The sequence below is a fragment of the Trichosurus vulpecula genome, chromosome 6 (assembly GCF_011100635.1).
Source record: "Trichosurus vulpecula isolate mTriVul1 chromosome 6, mTriVul1.pri, whole genome shotgun sequence".
Lineage (NCBI taxonomy): Eukaryota > Metazoa > Chordata > Mammalia > Diprotodontia > Phalangeridae > Trichosurus > Trichosurus vulpecula.
The window spans coordinates 209,860,498-209,876,652 of NC_050578.1; the positions used below are offsets into that span (position 1 = coordinate 209,860,498).

The 16,155-nt window shown below is 42.4% G+C and overlaps 1 protein-coding gene across 2 annotated transcripts in view; it reads right to left on the reverse strand.

Moving 5' to 3' along the window:
• Positions 1-2,790: 2,790 nt before the first annotated feature.
• Positions 2,791-16,155, reverse strand: part of SH3BP2 (SH3 domain binding protein 2) — a 108,360-nt gene continuing 94,995 nt past the window's right edge. Inside the window, exons 7-13 of one of the 2 annotated variants that reach the window (XM_036763533.1) lie at positions 14,141-14,209; positions 12,356-12,983; positions 9,588-9,696; positions 8,355-8,410; positions 7,412-7,490; positions 6,394-6,453; positions 2,791-5,505 (exon numbers count right to left, since the gene is read on the reverse strand). In XM_036763533.1, coding sequence (XP_036619428.1) covers positions 5,368-5,505; positions 6,394-6,453; positions 7,412-7,490; positions 8,355-8,410; positions 9,588-9,696; positions 12,356-12,983; positions 14,141-14,209 — 1,139 coding nt within the window. In that variant the 3' untranslated portion in view covers positions 2,791-5,367. The remainder of the gene's footprint in view (positions 5,506-6,393; positions 6,454-7,411; positions 7,491-8,354; positions 8,411-9,587; positions 9,697-12,355; positions 12,984-14,140; positions 14,210-16,155) is intronic. The other variant, XM_036763534.1, reaches the window with a different exon arrangement.

Here is a 16,155-nt window from a genome sequence, read left to right on the forward strand (position 1 = left end):
TCCCTCCCTTCTATGATCAGGATTATTTATCACATCACATTCTTTCCCACATAAACCTCTCTTGTAGTTGTTATTCAGTTGTTTTATTCGTGTCTGACTTTCCATGACCTCATTTGGGGTCTTCTTGGCAAAGATACCAGAATGGTTTGTCATTTCCTTCTCCAGTTCATTTTACAGAGAAGGAAACTGAGGCAAACAGGGTGAAGTGACTTGGTGAGGGTCACACAGCCAGTAAGTGCCTGAGGCCAGATTTGAACTGAGGAAGATGAGCCTTCCTGACTTCAGGCCTGGCACTCTATCCACTGAGCCACCCAGCTGCTCATACCACTCCAGTGGCTCACCATCAAGCCAGATAAATTGCCAAACATGGCAAGTAGGGCTCTGCTAAGAGGGAACAGCTCTGGGTTCTTCCAATTAAAAAAACAACAGAAGATCATTAAATTGTATTAAATGTGAGGTTTCATGGACCATGCAGGTATGAAAAAAAAAAACAGCTGCCATTTCTAAGCTGTAAAGAGGGAGAAAAAGATGTGTTGCTGCTAATGAGTAGAAAGGAAGCTGATGGATGAGTTCTGCTTGGAGAGGACATTCTGAATACAGATCTCCTGTGAGAATTCTTCAGTGCAAGTCACTCAGCATTTAGTTCTTATCTGCACCAGGAGGAGGCTCATTCCAACCACCTCCAAAGTAATGGTGGTCTAGATAAGATAAAGTGCTGGACTGGGAGTTGGGAAGATCTGAGTTCAAATCCAACCTAAGACACTTAATTATGTGACTCTGGCCTACTGGTAACCTCTGCCTGCCTCAGTTTTCTCATCTATAAAATGGGGATAATAGTTCCTACCTCCCAGGATCATCATGAGGACAAAATGAAATAAATGTAAATGTTTATGGTATGCCCTTTGTAAACCTTAAAATGCTTTATAACATAGGCTATTATTAGGCCTGGTGCCTAGAACATAATAAACGCTTAATGTTTATTGAGCACCATTCTTATATGGGACAAAGCAGGGCATTTACATATGCAAAATTTCACCAAATCCTTTATTCTTAATAGGCCAAGCATGCTTTTAGCCTTCCTAACAAAAATGCATTGCTGTATGTCCTCTACTAAAAGCCCTAGTGATTTATCTCTTTGTGGTTTAGAGGTGATTCGGCTTCTCAAGGACATTGCCAGTGGAATGTGTAAGGCCTCCCAAGCTAGAAAGGTTTTGGGTTTGGGACCAGGAAAAAGGGCTACGTCTACTGTCCAGGGCCCATCTAAAGGTGGAAAGGCTCATCACCAGAACACTGACCCCTGGGGAGGAATTACTTTAGCCACAGTCTCATGCTAAGGACTGAAGTCCAGTGTGGTGGGAAAAAAAAAAAGGTTTCTTTAGGTATTTAAGTATATTTGTGGTGTGTGTGTGTATCTGAACAGGTACCTACTTAGGTGTGTATATATATATGCACAAATACACGTGAATGTAAAATATTCTTCCAGTCTTATGTCACATAGCTCCTCTTAATGCATTCTATATTTCAAACTGGATCACTGGCTGTTCCCTAAACTCAACATCCTATCCTCTACCCTCCATGCAAACATTCATTCAAGCCATCCCCCATGCCTGGCATGGTCTCCCCTTCTTCCTTAGCAATGCCTTTCAGAATCATGTGCTTTCAAGGGGCAGCTCAGATGCTATCTCCTCTCCTGATGCCTCTAGCTGAAAGTCACTGCTCCCTGCTCAAACACTCATAGACCACATTGCTAGATCTTGTCGTTGGCCCTAATTCCATTTTCTACCTTGTATAATGCTCCTCTCCCTACAGTAAAATGCAAGTTTCTTGACGGGTGACGTACCGTGCCATTTTAAAAACTTTGTATCCTGGCATGTAATACTTGTTGAATGATTAGTTTCATATACACACACATGTAAAAATAACATGCATGTATTTGTAATTAGCACATAATGTATAAACAAGAAAAATATTTTTCATTATTGAAGAAACAAAGTTTTCTTGTATCCTATTGCGTTTGACTGTTTGGGGGAGAAGGGGTGTTGGTGGCAAAGAGCAGTCCTAAACACTTGATTCAAAAGCTAGAACCACAGAATGTTAGCATCGGGTGGGCCTTTTGAACATGGAATGTTAGACTATAAACCATAAAGCTTTAGAGCTGGAAGGTAAGGAGAGGGATCTCAAAACTTAGAAAATAAGGGCTGAAAGTGATCTTAAAATGTAAAACAGCATCATGGCGAGAAGAGGCCTTAGAACATAGATGATGACAAACAGGAGCCTTAGACCATTCAGTCACCAAGGCCCTGGCAAGGGGCTGACTTGCCCAACATCACACAGGTATTTAGCGGCGGAGGTCAGGTCTTGGTCTCCAAACTATTTGTCCTGCACCACTCCATCTCCTCCTGTAGAGCAGTTGCTATCACTACACCCAAAGGATGAGGACAAAACAACAGCTTAATGGAAATGCAGGGGGTGGGGTGGGGGCGGGGCGGGAATCACGTGGGTACTGATTTGCCCCATTAATTGGAAGATGGAGATGTTGAATGTCATCCATGGTGGAAACAAAAAAAAAAGCCCAGGGAAGAAAGGCCAAGCCTTCTTGGCTGTCTCCTCCATTGTTTCTCTTAGGGAATGAGAGTCAGCTGCAGTGAGGTCCTTTCACTCCAGACTCTTGCCTCACTCCCAGGCCTCCCCCACCCCCTACTGCTGTCCGTTCCAGAGGGCACATTGCCCCTGGGAACACAGGCGTTTCCCACATTGCTCTGGAGCTGATCCCTCTCGAATGACTCATTAATTGGCTCTTGCCCCTTCTGAGGCCTTCCTTTGGCTGGTAGGACAGGCTGAACTGTCAGCCTGGAGATTTGATAGGGGAGGAGGATGTGCAGGAGAGTCCAATATAGTCTTTTTGCTTGGAAAAATGAGATGGAAATCACAACCTCATCAGTGGGCTTTGAAAACAGGGCTTCTAGGAACTGCAGTGAAGTCAGGAGGAAAGAACTTTTATATTTTGCTCTTTAAAATTATGCTAGGGACACCTGTAGCCCTTGCAAAGGCAACACACAGCACAGAGAGTTATCGAATAACAGAATTTCCAAGCCAGGAAGGATCCTACAGGTCATTTAATCCAACTCAGACCTAAGTTATGAATCTTATTCTTCAACATCCCAATTAAATACTTCCAATGATGGGGAACTCACTGCCTTATAAGATAGTCTAATTCACTGTCAGCCAGCTTTGTTAGAAAGTTCTTCCTTATACTAAACCAGAATCAATTAACAAGTAACCACTGTGTGCCAGACACTGTGCCAGGCACTGGGGGATACAAAGATGAAAAATGAAATAATCTCTGCCCTCAAGAAACTTACAGTCCATCTGGAGGAGAAATACATACATACATAGGACTAGGTAAAATAGATACAAGATGATTTGGGAGGAGGAAGAAGGCACTAGTAGTTGGGAGATTAGGAAAGGTGATTATGAAGTTCTTCCTCAGACTAAGCAGAAATCTGCCTCCTGGCAATTCCTCTCGGGGCAGTCATAATCTACCTTGAGAGAAGGAAGCAATTCCTATCCAGTCACAGAATAGGATGTTTTGTAAGGCAACGAGTTATCAGCACTGGAGTTCAAGTGGAATCACAGAGAGGACTGGACTAGATGGGTGGATGACTTCTGAGGTTCTAATGCTGAAATTCTGTGATTGAACATCATCTTTTCAGTTACTTGGGAGCACTGACAGGAAGTGTATGAATCCCAGAAAGCAAGAGAAACATGCAAGCCCCTATCCCTACGCAATATGGAACGAAGCAGAATTCACAATTTGGACTCAGAGCCCATTCCTGATAGGGCTGGTCAATCCTGTGTGATCTGGAATGTTTCTAGTTCTGTTTTATTAGTTACCATCAGAGTCCCTCTTTAATTAGGGTTTAGCGTTAGCACAGGAGGAATATCAAAGGACAAACATTCCATGCCAAGTTAATTGTCCCCAGAGGAAAAAAAAAGTCTGCTGCAATGCAAACTTCTAATGTCTCGGGCTTAGAGTTTCCTCCTTCTCTTGGCACCAAGTTCCCATTTGTTTTTAATCAAACCACAACTGGAACAAAAGGGTCAATGTCTCATGGGTCACACAAGAACAAGTCTTTTGGTTGGCTTGCTGTTGATGTACACATGCCCAAGAGTCTAGGGTGAAAGGTGGGCTCAGTATGGGACTTTGTGCAATGAAGAGCAGCTTCCTGATGACACCTTTCAAGGTGGCAATTGAGAGGTTGAAGAGCAGGAAAACATTTTGCACACAAGCCCAGAGAGAAATAAGTGTCAGATGGAATCTTTGCCCAGGACAGAAAGCCTTGTAACAGTTTCCCTTTCAAATAGTCCATTGCCATGCTCATCCCTAGTAAGGATCTCTACCACTTCTCCAGGTGGGTTTCTCTTCTCTTGCTGCTCCTTATGACTGGCCCATGGGCAGAAGAAGGCTTGTTTTCACCAATAGTCTCAGTTCATTTTGTTGCTTGTGCATGTAATCCTGGCCAGCAGGGAAAAGGAGGAGGGGAGTCTGTGTGAGGTCACTTTGAAATGTTTCTTGCTTGAAACACGAGTTTAATACAGTTTTACTTGTCCAATACAATTTAAAACAATACATTAATAATAATAGCTAGCATTTATAGAGTGCCTACTATGTGCCAGGCACCGTGCTAAGTGCTTTATAATTATTATGACATTTGATCCTCGCAACAACCCTGGGAGGTAGGTGCTATTATTATCATCCCCATTTTACAGATGAGGAAACTGAGGCAAACTGATTAAGTGACTTGCCTAAGGTCACACAGATACTAAGTGTCTGAGGTTGGATTTGAACTCCAGGCTCCATGCTCTTCCCACCGCAGCCTGGCTGCCTTAAGTCATTAGCTCTGTAACTACTGCTGAGACTTCTCAAGCTTAAGGTCACTCAGCAGCTCTTTGAGACACAGTAGCCTGTGCCCTGATCCGTAAAAGTACCTTTGCCCATTTCCATAGCGACCCTTTCCAATATTGTCATTGGTCTCTCCAGTTTAGCCACCAGGGAAGTCCTTTAAGAACTCCTTGGTAAATGGGGTTGAGGATGTGCTTTTTCATGATGAATGCATTCACTCTTGGTGGGGGGAGGGGAAGAGTCAATGGAAGAAAGGTGGAGAGTGAACCAAATCCACCTGCCTCTGGGAGGAACACAGCAGGGCTACAACACAGGTTCAGAATAACATGCAGGACAGATGAAATCAAGGACCCAGGTTGAGTGGGCAGCTGTCAATGAAAGTCAAGACCAGCCAGCCAAGTCTTTCTTTCCTCCTTCTCTCTCCAGGTTCAATTATCGCACCAAATCACTAGGTCAGGCAGGTGTCACCTGGGCCCTGAGTAGCCATAAGGATGCTGAAGAAGGAGGCTCTTGTGTCCAGGCAGGACATGGGTGTAATAGTGCTCAACCAGGCTTCCGATGCTCACAAACAAAAGCTCTCCCTCAAGGTAAAATCTGGAGTCCTAGGATAAGAACAAAGACAATGTTCATCTCTGGAATCGAAAAACATTTCCTTCCCCTTTATTTCTTGGCCTAGACAACCATTCACAAGATTATCCCTCCAATCTACCCAAAGGCCTTGGGGGAAGCATTAGTTTAGGGCTGGCTTAGAAAGCTCTTTTTAAAAAAGCTTTAGCTATGGATGAAGCATTGCCTGTCATGGGCAGGCTTGAGGCATGGTTGGAAGGGAAAAAAGGAGAGGAAAGGATGAAAAGGGAGGAAGAGGGAAGAGCCAAGGAAAGGAGGAAAGTAATGTCACAAAGGGGGAGTAGATGAAAGGAAATGGAATAGGAATGGGGGAATAAGGTTTCCTAGCCTGGAATCTCTATGGGGCCAAAAGAGAAGAGGAGGGAAGAAGAGAAAGGAGGAAGAGAGGGACAAAGAGGGGAAAGGAGAAAGAAAAAAAGAATATGTTAATAACAGCAGAGAGTCCAGGATACTTTCTCTCCTTCAATTCTAAAAGCTACCCCAGGGTCACCTTCGTAGCACCAATCCCAAGGACTTCCTTCCTCAGTTCTAGCGGGAGCCCAGACACCAGAGTTTTTATTCTGGCTTGATAGCCATGTGATTTAGGGTAGACCAGTGCTCCCTTCTGCTTCAGCTTCCTTAAGCTCTAAAATGGGGAGGGGTTCTAAGGGTACCTAGTAGATCTATGTGGACATAATGGGTATGAGATGAGACACCACTGGTGTGAGACAGCCCAGTAAGGAGAAAAGCCAAAACACAAGTGATTTCTGCTGTAAGATCTTCTCCAATCCCCAGCACAATCAGACCAATAGCTCTTGCTTAAAGCCTGATCACAGGAAACAAGAGGCCTTGAAATCTCAAGGCTTGTGAACAACATCTCTCACCTTTTCAAAGATCCGGTAGTTTCTCACTTTGTTAAAGGCTTCATCCCACACAACTAAAACCTGGATTTAAGATGGAAAGAAAAAAAGGATCACCAAAAAGTCAGTTCATGTAAGTCCTACAGAGACCAATTTGTCCACTGGGACTGTGGGGTTTGTAGGAGGAACAGGCCAGGATAAAGGGCAGGAGAAATATTAGAGAAGGTGGGTGCTCTGCTGTCTACTTTCCTTACTTTGTGTAACCTTGGATAGAACACCGAACAATTCCTATTTGTAGAGAACTTGCAAAGTGTTTTCCTTAAAACATCCCTGAATTACTGCCAGTACTCCCTCCAATTTAAGAAATAAAGGCACAAAGGTTATAGGAAATTAAGTGCCCCTTGCCATCTGAGTAGCAAATGCCAACATGTACAATTAGAATATGAGGGGTCCAGGGCTCAGTCTTTTTACTTGTCAAGGGAAGGGTTTGGATGAGATAATCCACATGATCACTCTTCAGCTCTGAGATTCTACGTTCTAGCCTTTGAGGCTGGCACAGAGAAGAGGCAAAGACTGAGATCTCTGCCCACTGCCCCAACATACCCTGCCAACTTTGTTCCTCATTTTTCTTTTTACACTGGCTAAAGCCTGGATGGCTGGGTCACTGGAAATTACTTTACAGAAAACTGTTTTTACTCCTAGCAGGTAAGGGGGAAAGCTCATTGCCTTATTATGAATATTATCACTGATACCAATAATCGTATCAATATTATCTGTTCTATTAGATTAACTTCTAAGAATCTCAATTTCCCCATCTGTAAAATAGGGACAACTCATGCTATCTGCCTTCACAGCGATATTGTGACCTGTAAATGTTGGATATTAAAATTATTAGGCTATCTTGAAGAGGTACAGACTATGTCTTATTTGTCTTTGCATCTCCCCAAGGTCTAGGCACAGGTCTCTGAACGTAGCATGTATTTAATAAATGTTGGTTGAATGAATGAATATATTGAATTGACAGTTGTCTGTGACAAGTTACCTTTCCTGTCTTTGAAGAATTCCTAATACAGTAGAGTCCGTCTTGCGGCTGTCCCCTAGGATCAGTGGCTTTAAACATGCTAAAACAGAAGATAGTAACTGTAAGCACTTCATTGAACACTTCCTTGCACTGAATTGCTAAAGCTGAGGAGACAGGCTGGAGGCCCACCCTAATAAATGCCACCATAACATTTTCAAATAGTACCGCAGTTGGTATTTAATACCTTTACTTGTTAGTTTTTTTTTTTTTGAACCAGGTATATCTGGAACTTAACAAATATTATTTTAAAAGTTGAGTTGGTTTCCATGATAATGGCATCACCCCATTTCCTAATCTCAGCTAGGAAATTGCTTCCCACCAGAGTTTCCTCTGGAAAAAAAAAAGGAGTTTGTGGAATTGCCATCTGTTTTTCTTTCCAAAAAGAAATGATAGCGCTCCAGCATTGGAAGGGACCCTAGGGGCCCAGCTAGTGGAAACTATACCTGATCCTTCATGAATCCCTTCTATCCCTGGCAACCAAACACAGTGTAAAGAATGTGGGATTTGAAGTCAGGGGATCTGGGTTCATGTTGTAGTTCTATCACCTATCACCTGAATGACCTTGAACAAGTTCCCTTCACCTTTCTGAGCCTCAGTGCCCTCTACTGTAAAATGAGATCAGGTTAAATGGCCTTAAACGTCTCTTTCATCTCTAAATCTATGATCCAACTATATCCAACAAGTGGTTAATCAGCCTCTGCTTGAAGACCCCACAGCAATGGAGAACTAACCCAACAAGGCAGTCATGTCCACTTTCAGACAACTCTAATTGTTTGGAAATTCTTTCATATGTTAACTACAAATTGGGTTCCTTATAACCTGCGCCCATTCTTCTTATTTCTGCCCAAAAGACAAGTGTCCCACACCAAAGCCTTTTAAATATAATAACTGGAATTAAGCATACTTTTCCACTTCATAGGATTCAGTGGTGTTGACAAAGATGGAGTTAGGCAGAGGCACCTGGAAGAAAGAGGAAAGCGATGTATACAGTGCCTTAGTATGTGCACACATTTAAACACATCCACATTGTTGATAACAACCTCCCCCTTGGTCCTCATGTTCTGTATTTCTCTGATGCATTTATCACATGAGATTCTGCATTACTGGTATTTGTGTTTATATCTCATATTCCTACTAGACTGAGAACTTCATGGAAATCTCCATCATGACTTTTAAAAATTTTGTATTTCCCCCAATGCTTCATACAATGCTCTGCACACAATGGAAGCTTAATAACTATTTGGATAATGTTTTCTCAAATGAATGCACACTGATGACAGAATTCGGAAACCCATGCTCAAACACTTGGGACTTGTCCATTTAGCGGTAAATGCTTTCCTCTGGCTGCTCCTCCCTACACCATCAATCACTGGAGTACCACCTTATGACTAACTGCTAAAGGAACCAATTTCTTAACGAACCGTTCCCAGACTCTCCAAACTGGATCTCTCCCTTCCTTGAATTTTCCTAACATCTTGTTCATATCTCTTTTAGACGACGATGTTCTATTTTGTATTATTGTGTCTTGGTCTTATTTTCTATACGAGCGTGTAAGTTCCATTAGGGTAGGAAGTGTGTCTGATTCATCTTTATATCTCCTTCAGTGCTTAGCTAAGTACCTGCACAAAATAGGTGCCTAAATGTTTGAGTGAACACAGTTGCATGTGTATGTGTTTGTGTGCACACGCGTGCGCACATGCGCACCCACACACACACACACACACACACGTTGTTTATTTAGAAATCTCATTTTCAAGACTTTCTCTGCTCCTCTATCCACTGTATGAACAGAGATGGTAAAATTTCCCTTTGGATAAGAGGGCAGGCAAAACAGAGTAATCTTCTAATGCACAGCTCTGATTGCATTATTATCCTGCTTGATAACTTTCAATGTCTCCCAGCTGTCCTCAGAATGAAGTTTAAATTCTTTAGGCTGACATTCAAGACTCTCCCTGATCTGAGACTACTTTACCTTTGTAGCCTTATCTCACATAACTCCCTATCATATTAATCTCTCGAACTTGCTAAACTGGACTACTCATCCTTCTTCATCCCATTCTATCCAGCCCAGGTACCATTTCTGGCCCCGCCCCACTGCTGGGAGTGCTGTTCCCTTCCTTTCACGAATAAACTGTACCTTTTCATAGTCTTCGTCTGAATCCTCGCAGCTGGTATCTAACTTGGTTGAGAGTAAAGGTTTCTCAAAGGAAAAGCTTCTGAAACTCTGCCCATCTGGTGGGGATCTCCTGGAAAGAAGAAGTTAAACTGTGAAAACTGCTGGTGAGTAGAGCTAACTCTCTCCCCAACAAGTGCACTTGTAGGATGCCCGAGCTGGAAGGGTCTATAGAGATGATCTAGTTTCTGGTTCAACCCTCCTCTCATTCGGAAAGATCACACAGCAATGTCATGGCAGCCTGGGGACGAGAACCCGGGTCTCCCAGTGTTTTTTCCTCTCCTCCCATACTACCTCCCAGAGCAAGAGTCTTCACTGAGTTCTGAGATGGCACATTATATTCCTGGCACCTGTGCTATTGAGCCCTTAGAGTCAATACGCCAAGGTAAATGTCCTCTTCCAAACAGTGCTGCTTGCAAAGAAAACATTTTCCTTCTTCTCTAAATATGTGCTGGAAGCCAACCCAATGTAAACTGTTTGGAGGCAAGTAGGTGGTACAGTGGAGAGAACACCCAACATGGGAGTCATGAAGACTCAAGTTCAAATCTGGCCTCAGACACTTACTAGCTGTGTGACCCTGGTTAAGTAATTTTTAACCTGTCTGCCTCAGTTTCCTTATCTATAAAATGGAGATAATGATAGCTCCTGTACCTTCCAGGTTTGTTGTGAGAATAAAATGAGGTAATATTTGGAAACCTTAAAGCACTATATAAGGGTAGTTAGGTGGCACAGTGCTTAGAGCACCTGCCCTGGAGTCAGGAGGACCTGGGTTCCAATGTGACCTCAGACACTTGATGCACTTACTAGCTGTGTGACCTTGGACAAGTCACTTAACCCCAATTGCCCTGCCCTCCCCCTTGCAAGAAAAAAAAAGCACCATATAAATGCTTCCTATTATTAATACTACTAAGGGAAATAAAAAGATTTGCTGTTGAAACTTGAATTCAAATCACACTATTTTGAATGCAATCAATCATGGCGCAATTTCAGGAAGTGCAATAGGCTTTGGCTATGGGGGCCATGGATTCCATTCTCTCCTGTGCCTCTACTAGGTATACAGGCTCCCTCTACCAATTTAAGTAGCAATCCCTCCACTCCTTAATAGACAGGGTTGGTAAATTACTTTGATTGGGAAAACAAAACAAAAACAACAAACGTCAGCTAGAGGCCAAACTCGTTAGGATCAAACAGGCACCAGAAAAGGCAGTGTTGTGGGGTGGAAAGAACACTTGGAGTCAGAAGCACTTGAGTTTGAATAAGACTTAGATCAGCATTGGGTTTTCTTCCAGTTTTGAAATTCTGCATGAGGCTCCCTGGGAGTCCCAATTCAAACACTGACCACTGTGGGCCTCAGTTGTGGGCCTCATTGGTACAAATAAGGGAGTTGAAAAAAGAACGTCTTTAAGGTCCCTGACTGCTCTTATTCTCAGTGATTCTGTGATCTTGTGTTCCACTGGCTGTCCACTTACTAGCTATGTAATCTTGGGCAAGTCACTTTAATTTCCTGAACCTTTTTCCTCACCTGTAAAATGAAGATGCTTGGATGTTCTTTGAGGAATTACTGCGGGGACAGAACTTTGTAAACTATAAACCTACCTTGTACTTCAAAGATCTGTGATTTTTGTCAGAGTGGGTCCACTCAGGCAGATCATAACCCTTCTACAACATCAGGGGACAGTTTTTGTGAGTTGCTCTGGCAATAAACAACTTATTGCCAGTAGCCATAGTGAGCCTCTCTGAATTTAGGTAGGCTGATCCCTGAAAGATAGGTGTGCTCCTGGATCCATAACTGAGTCTTTTCAGCTAGGCGGAACCTGTCAGAACTTGTACTCTACTGGGAAATCTGTAAGCCATAAAGCCCTTTGCAAACACATGTCTTCACTATGCTAAGTTCGGTGGGGCTATGAGAGAACCAACCAACTTCTTGGTGGTGATTGTGGTGGGGAGTTATGTTTCTAGATGACTATTAACTAAAGCAGGAGAGTCCTAAAGCTCTCTTTATGGTAAATATAAGCAATTGTTTTTGGAAGGCTGAATTCATTAAATTAAGACATTATACTAACGCTCAGCACTTAGTCTAGTTTTTTTCAGCACAGACTTGTCATTTCATTAATGTGGAGAATGCTCAGTATGGAAGCCCCTTCTGCCACTGTAGGCTGGATCAGCACCTTGTCTGCAACTCAAAGCCTCAGAGCTGCTTGGGGTATTGAGGGGTTAAGTGGTTTGGCCAAGGCCACACAGTCATGCCAGAAGTGGCTTTTAGTCCAACACTCCACAATGTCTACATACAAACAAAAGGCATTATCATTATGGATCACAATTATTTCTGGAATCTGTTCCATTAATTAAAAATTAGTTAAATTAATAATATTATTTCCAATAACTAAAAATGCCTACGACATAAGAAGTGTTTCTAATAGGCTTCCAGATACCAAATATTAGCATCTTTTACATTTTTCTGATTAGAAATTAAATAATGGTAATACTAATTCTTTCAAAAAGACCCAATTATATCCATAGATGCTAAGGATTCATAAAATTTAGGTTAATCATGGTGCACCCTTCCCACCTGCCCCCTCCCCACAATATGATAAGAGAATTAGTAATGGTCGGAAAAAGATTTCACATTGAAAACATCAGACCTGAAAAGACTACATCTCTCCAGTTTTGACTGAAAGGTGACAATTTCCAGCGAAGGGCTAAGCCTTCAATTCAGAGGGGCTCAGACTTACTGTAGTTGGGGAAGTGAAGGTTTTTCAGTTCTGGGCTTCAGTTCAGGTACAGAGTGTTTAGGTGCCAAGGCTGGTGGCCCAGGCATGGGGTGTTTAGGTGCCAAGGCTGGTGGTTTGGGTGTCACAGGGGGCACAAACAGTCCGGGTTTGATAGCTTCTTTTATAGGCTGTAACTCTCCCACCTTTATCAGCTTGGGTTTGTTGGCTGGGATTGGAGGGGGCTCAGCCAGAGGTGATCCTTGAAGTGATCCTCGAGGAGACAGGTGGATAGATTTTAACTTGTCACAGCTTTTGGAGGTATTCACAAGATGACTGACAGATACGACCTCCGGAGAAGCTGGTTTTCTGAAACTGGGCATAGGAGGTAGATTTCCCAGGGGTGGATCACTTTGTCTCCTACTGGGAGAGGGCACTTTCAGAATGGGCTCTGGTCTCCAAGAAGAGATCACTTCTCTTTTCAGGTCCTCAGGATTGATTTCCGGCAGGCCTCTTTTGGGAGGTGGGGGAGGATGGAGAGGTGTGGAGCCCTTGCTGGAAAAGGAGTGTGACCGCTGTGTTTCTGAGTAGGTTGGTTTTCTTGGAGTAGGGATAGGAGGTGGGGGGTAAGTTGGTGGGTGAATCATGATATCTGCAAAGTAAAAAGCAAACACCCTTCAAAAGAATGTGACTGGTTTACTCAAGGTGCTATAGTAAAAAGGGCATTGGATTAGAAGTTGGAAGACTTGGTTTGAACCACAGCCCTGCCATTTACTATCTGTGTGACCTACAAGGTCCTTTCCAAAGCGAAATCTATGATTCTACAAATTCAACAAATTCAAACCCTTCTTGAAGGAGATACAAAGTTTACATAGGACATAGTCTATTCTCGTGAGGCTTAAAGTCTGGTACAGTGGATAAGACACATGGATAACTATGATATGCAACAACATATAAGTACATTAATGGTGGTCCAAAACAAAGGGCTACTAAGATGTCTGAGCAGACCGATACAAGCTAGGGACACTGTATCAAGGAAGGCTTCCCAGAGGCAGTGGCATTTGAATTGGGCTTTAGTTTAGAGGATGGGTAGGGATTCAAAGAGTGAAAGCACAAGGAGAGACATCTCAGGCATAAGGGACAGCATGAGCAAAGATCGGTGTGAGAGGACTGAGTATATCTGGGGGCTAGTTTGGCTGGAGGAACACACACAGACACATACATACATATCTCTATATAATAGCCTTAACTTGGCAGGTTTGAAGGCTAATAATGATGACAGCTAATATTTATATAGCACTATAAGGTTTGCAGGGTGCTTTATCTTACTGATCCCTAACAAACTTGTAAGGCGGGTGCTATCATTACCCCATTTTATATTTGTGCCAAACTACTTAGACTAACAGAGTTGGGAGAAAGCTTAATGGACTTTAGAGATCCACTATCCCTCCCTACTTGGTTAACTGAAAAGAAACCTGAAGGCCAGAGAGGAGAGGGAACCTGTCTACAGATCACAGGATAATTACATTTTACAAGATATCTCACTATAACCCCCCATTCTATAGATGAACACACCAAGGCCCAGGGTCAGTGTGATTTCCCCAAAGTCACACAGGCAGAAAGGGGGCTAAAGCCCAGGTCCCTGAACCCTGAAAATCCAGTACATTTTCTACTACACCACAAGTCACACACCATGCTAATGTTCTCACACACCCCGCCCCTCTCAACACTTCACACAAACCTCACTACAATGTTCACAAGAATAATGGTCATTTAAGATGTTTATGAAAAAACCAGGTTAATACCTACCTTCAACTTTTGCAGAGTCTGGGGTATCTGGCTCCATGTAGGAGTCATCGTCATCATCATGTTCATAGTCTGTTTATATGAGCATGAAGGGAAGAAAATTTTAAAAAAAATTATTCAACGGAGCTAGGATTAAAACCTAGAATCACCTACCCAGCAAAACTGAGTATAATGCTCCAAGGCAAAATATGGACTTTCAAATAAAATAGAGGACTTTCAAGCTTTCTCAGTGAAAAGACCAGAGCTGAATAGAAAATGTGACTTTCAAACACAAGAATCAAGAGAAGCATGAAAAGGTAAACAAGAAAGAGAAATCATAAGGGACTTACTAAAGTTGAACTGTTTTGTTTACATTCCTATATGGAAAGATGATGTGTATGATTCATGAGACCTCAATATCATAGTAGCTGAAAGGAATATGCATATATATGTTTATGTATATATATACATATATATAAGTGAATGTGCATGTATGTATATATGTATGTGTGCATATATATATATATATATATATATATATATATATAGAGAGAGAGAGAGAGAGAGAGAGAGAGAGAGAGAGAGAGCGCGCAGACACAGGGTGAGTTGAAGATGAAGGGAAGATATCTAAAAGAAATAAAATCAAATTAAGGGATGAGAGAGGAATATATGGAGAGAGGGAGATGGGGAGAGATAGAATGGGGTGGATTATCTCGCATAAAGGTGGCAAGAGGAAGCAGTTCTGTGGGAGGAGGGAGGAGGGCAGGTGAGGAGGGAATGAGTGACTCTTGCTCTCATCAAATTTGGCCTGAGGAGGGAATACCATACATACTCAATTGGGTATCTTACCCCACAGGAAAGAAGAGGGAAGAAGATATAAAAAAAGGGGGGGGATGATGGAGGGGAAGGCAGATGGGGGTAGAGGTAATCAAAAACAAACACTTTGGAAAGGGGACAGGGTCAAGGGAGAAAATTCAATAAAGGGGGATGAGTTGGGAAGGAACAAAATATAGTTAGTCTTTCACAACATGAGTATTGTGGAGGGGTTATACATAATGATACACATGTGGCCTATGTTGAATTGCTTGACTTCTTAGGGAGGATGGGTGGGAAGAGAAGAGGGGAGAGAATTTGGAACTCAAAGTTTTTAAAACAGATGTTCAAAAAAAAAAAAGTTTTTGCATGCAACTAGAAAATAAGATACACAGGCAATGGGGCGTAGAAATTTATCTTGCCCTACAAGAAAGGAAGGGAAAAGGGGATGGGAGGGGAGTGGGGTGACAGAAGGGAGGGCTGAATGGGGAACAGGGCAACCAGAATATACATCATCTTGGAGTGGGGGGGGAGGGAAGAAATGGGGAGAAAATTTGTAATTCAAACTCTTGTGAAAATCAATGCTGAAAACTAAATATGTTAAATAAATAATTTTTTTAAAAAATGGTCAAAAAAAAAATTATTCAATACCAATTCTGTGCAAGTCCCCCATGGAAGACACAAAGATAAGACAGACACAATCCTTGTTGTCAAGAAACCCAAAAGTCTAGTAAAAGAAAAACAGCATGGATACAAATGAATATAATACAAATTAGGATTTGGTAAGTGAATATAAGAGAAATATAAAGTGCTATGAGATCAGATGGAGGAGAACTCACTTCCTGGGGCCTGAAGGCTCAGGGAAGGCTTCCCAGAGCTGAGCCCTTAAAGACAAGGAGGATCCCACTAGGTGATAGTAGGCAGGTGAGAAAAGGGCATTCTAGGTATAAAGAACAGCCTTAAACAAAGGTGCAGAGGTAGGCAATCTTCATTTCTCTAAGGCAGAGAAGCTTTATCTAGGAGCAAACAACCTTATCAGGTCAATTTCTAGTTGGCCTGTTGGACTTTAATCAAAGTTTTAAGTGGGAGTTCGGTTTTTAAAATGCTAGCTAAACGAAGTTTGCAAATACACCCACCCACACCCACACCCACATGTACACAGTTGGAAAAGAAGATGTGTATAGGAAATGGTCATTCCTTCTTTGCCCTCTGTTGCCAGAGGACAC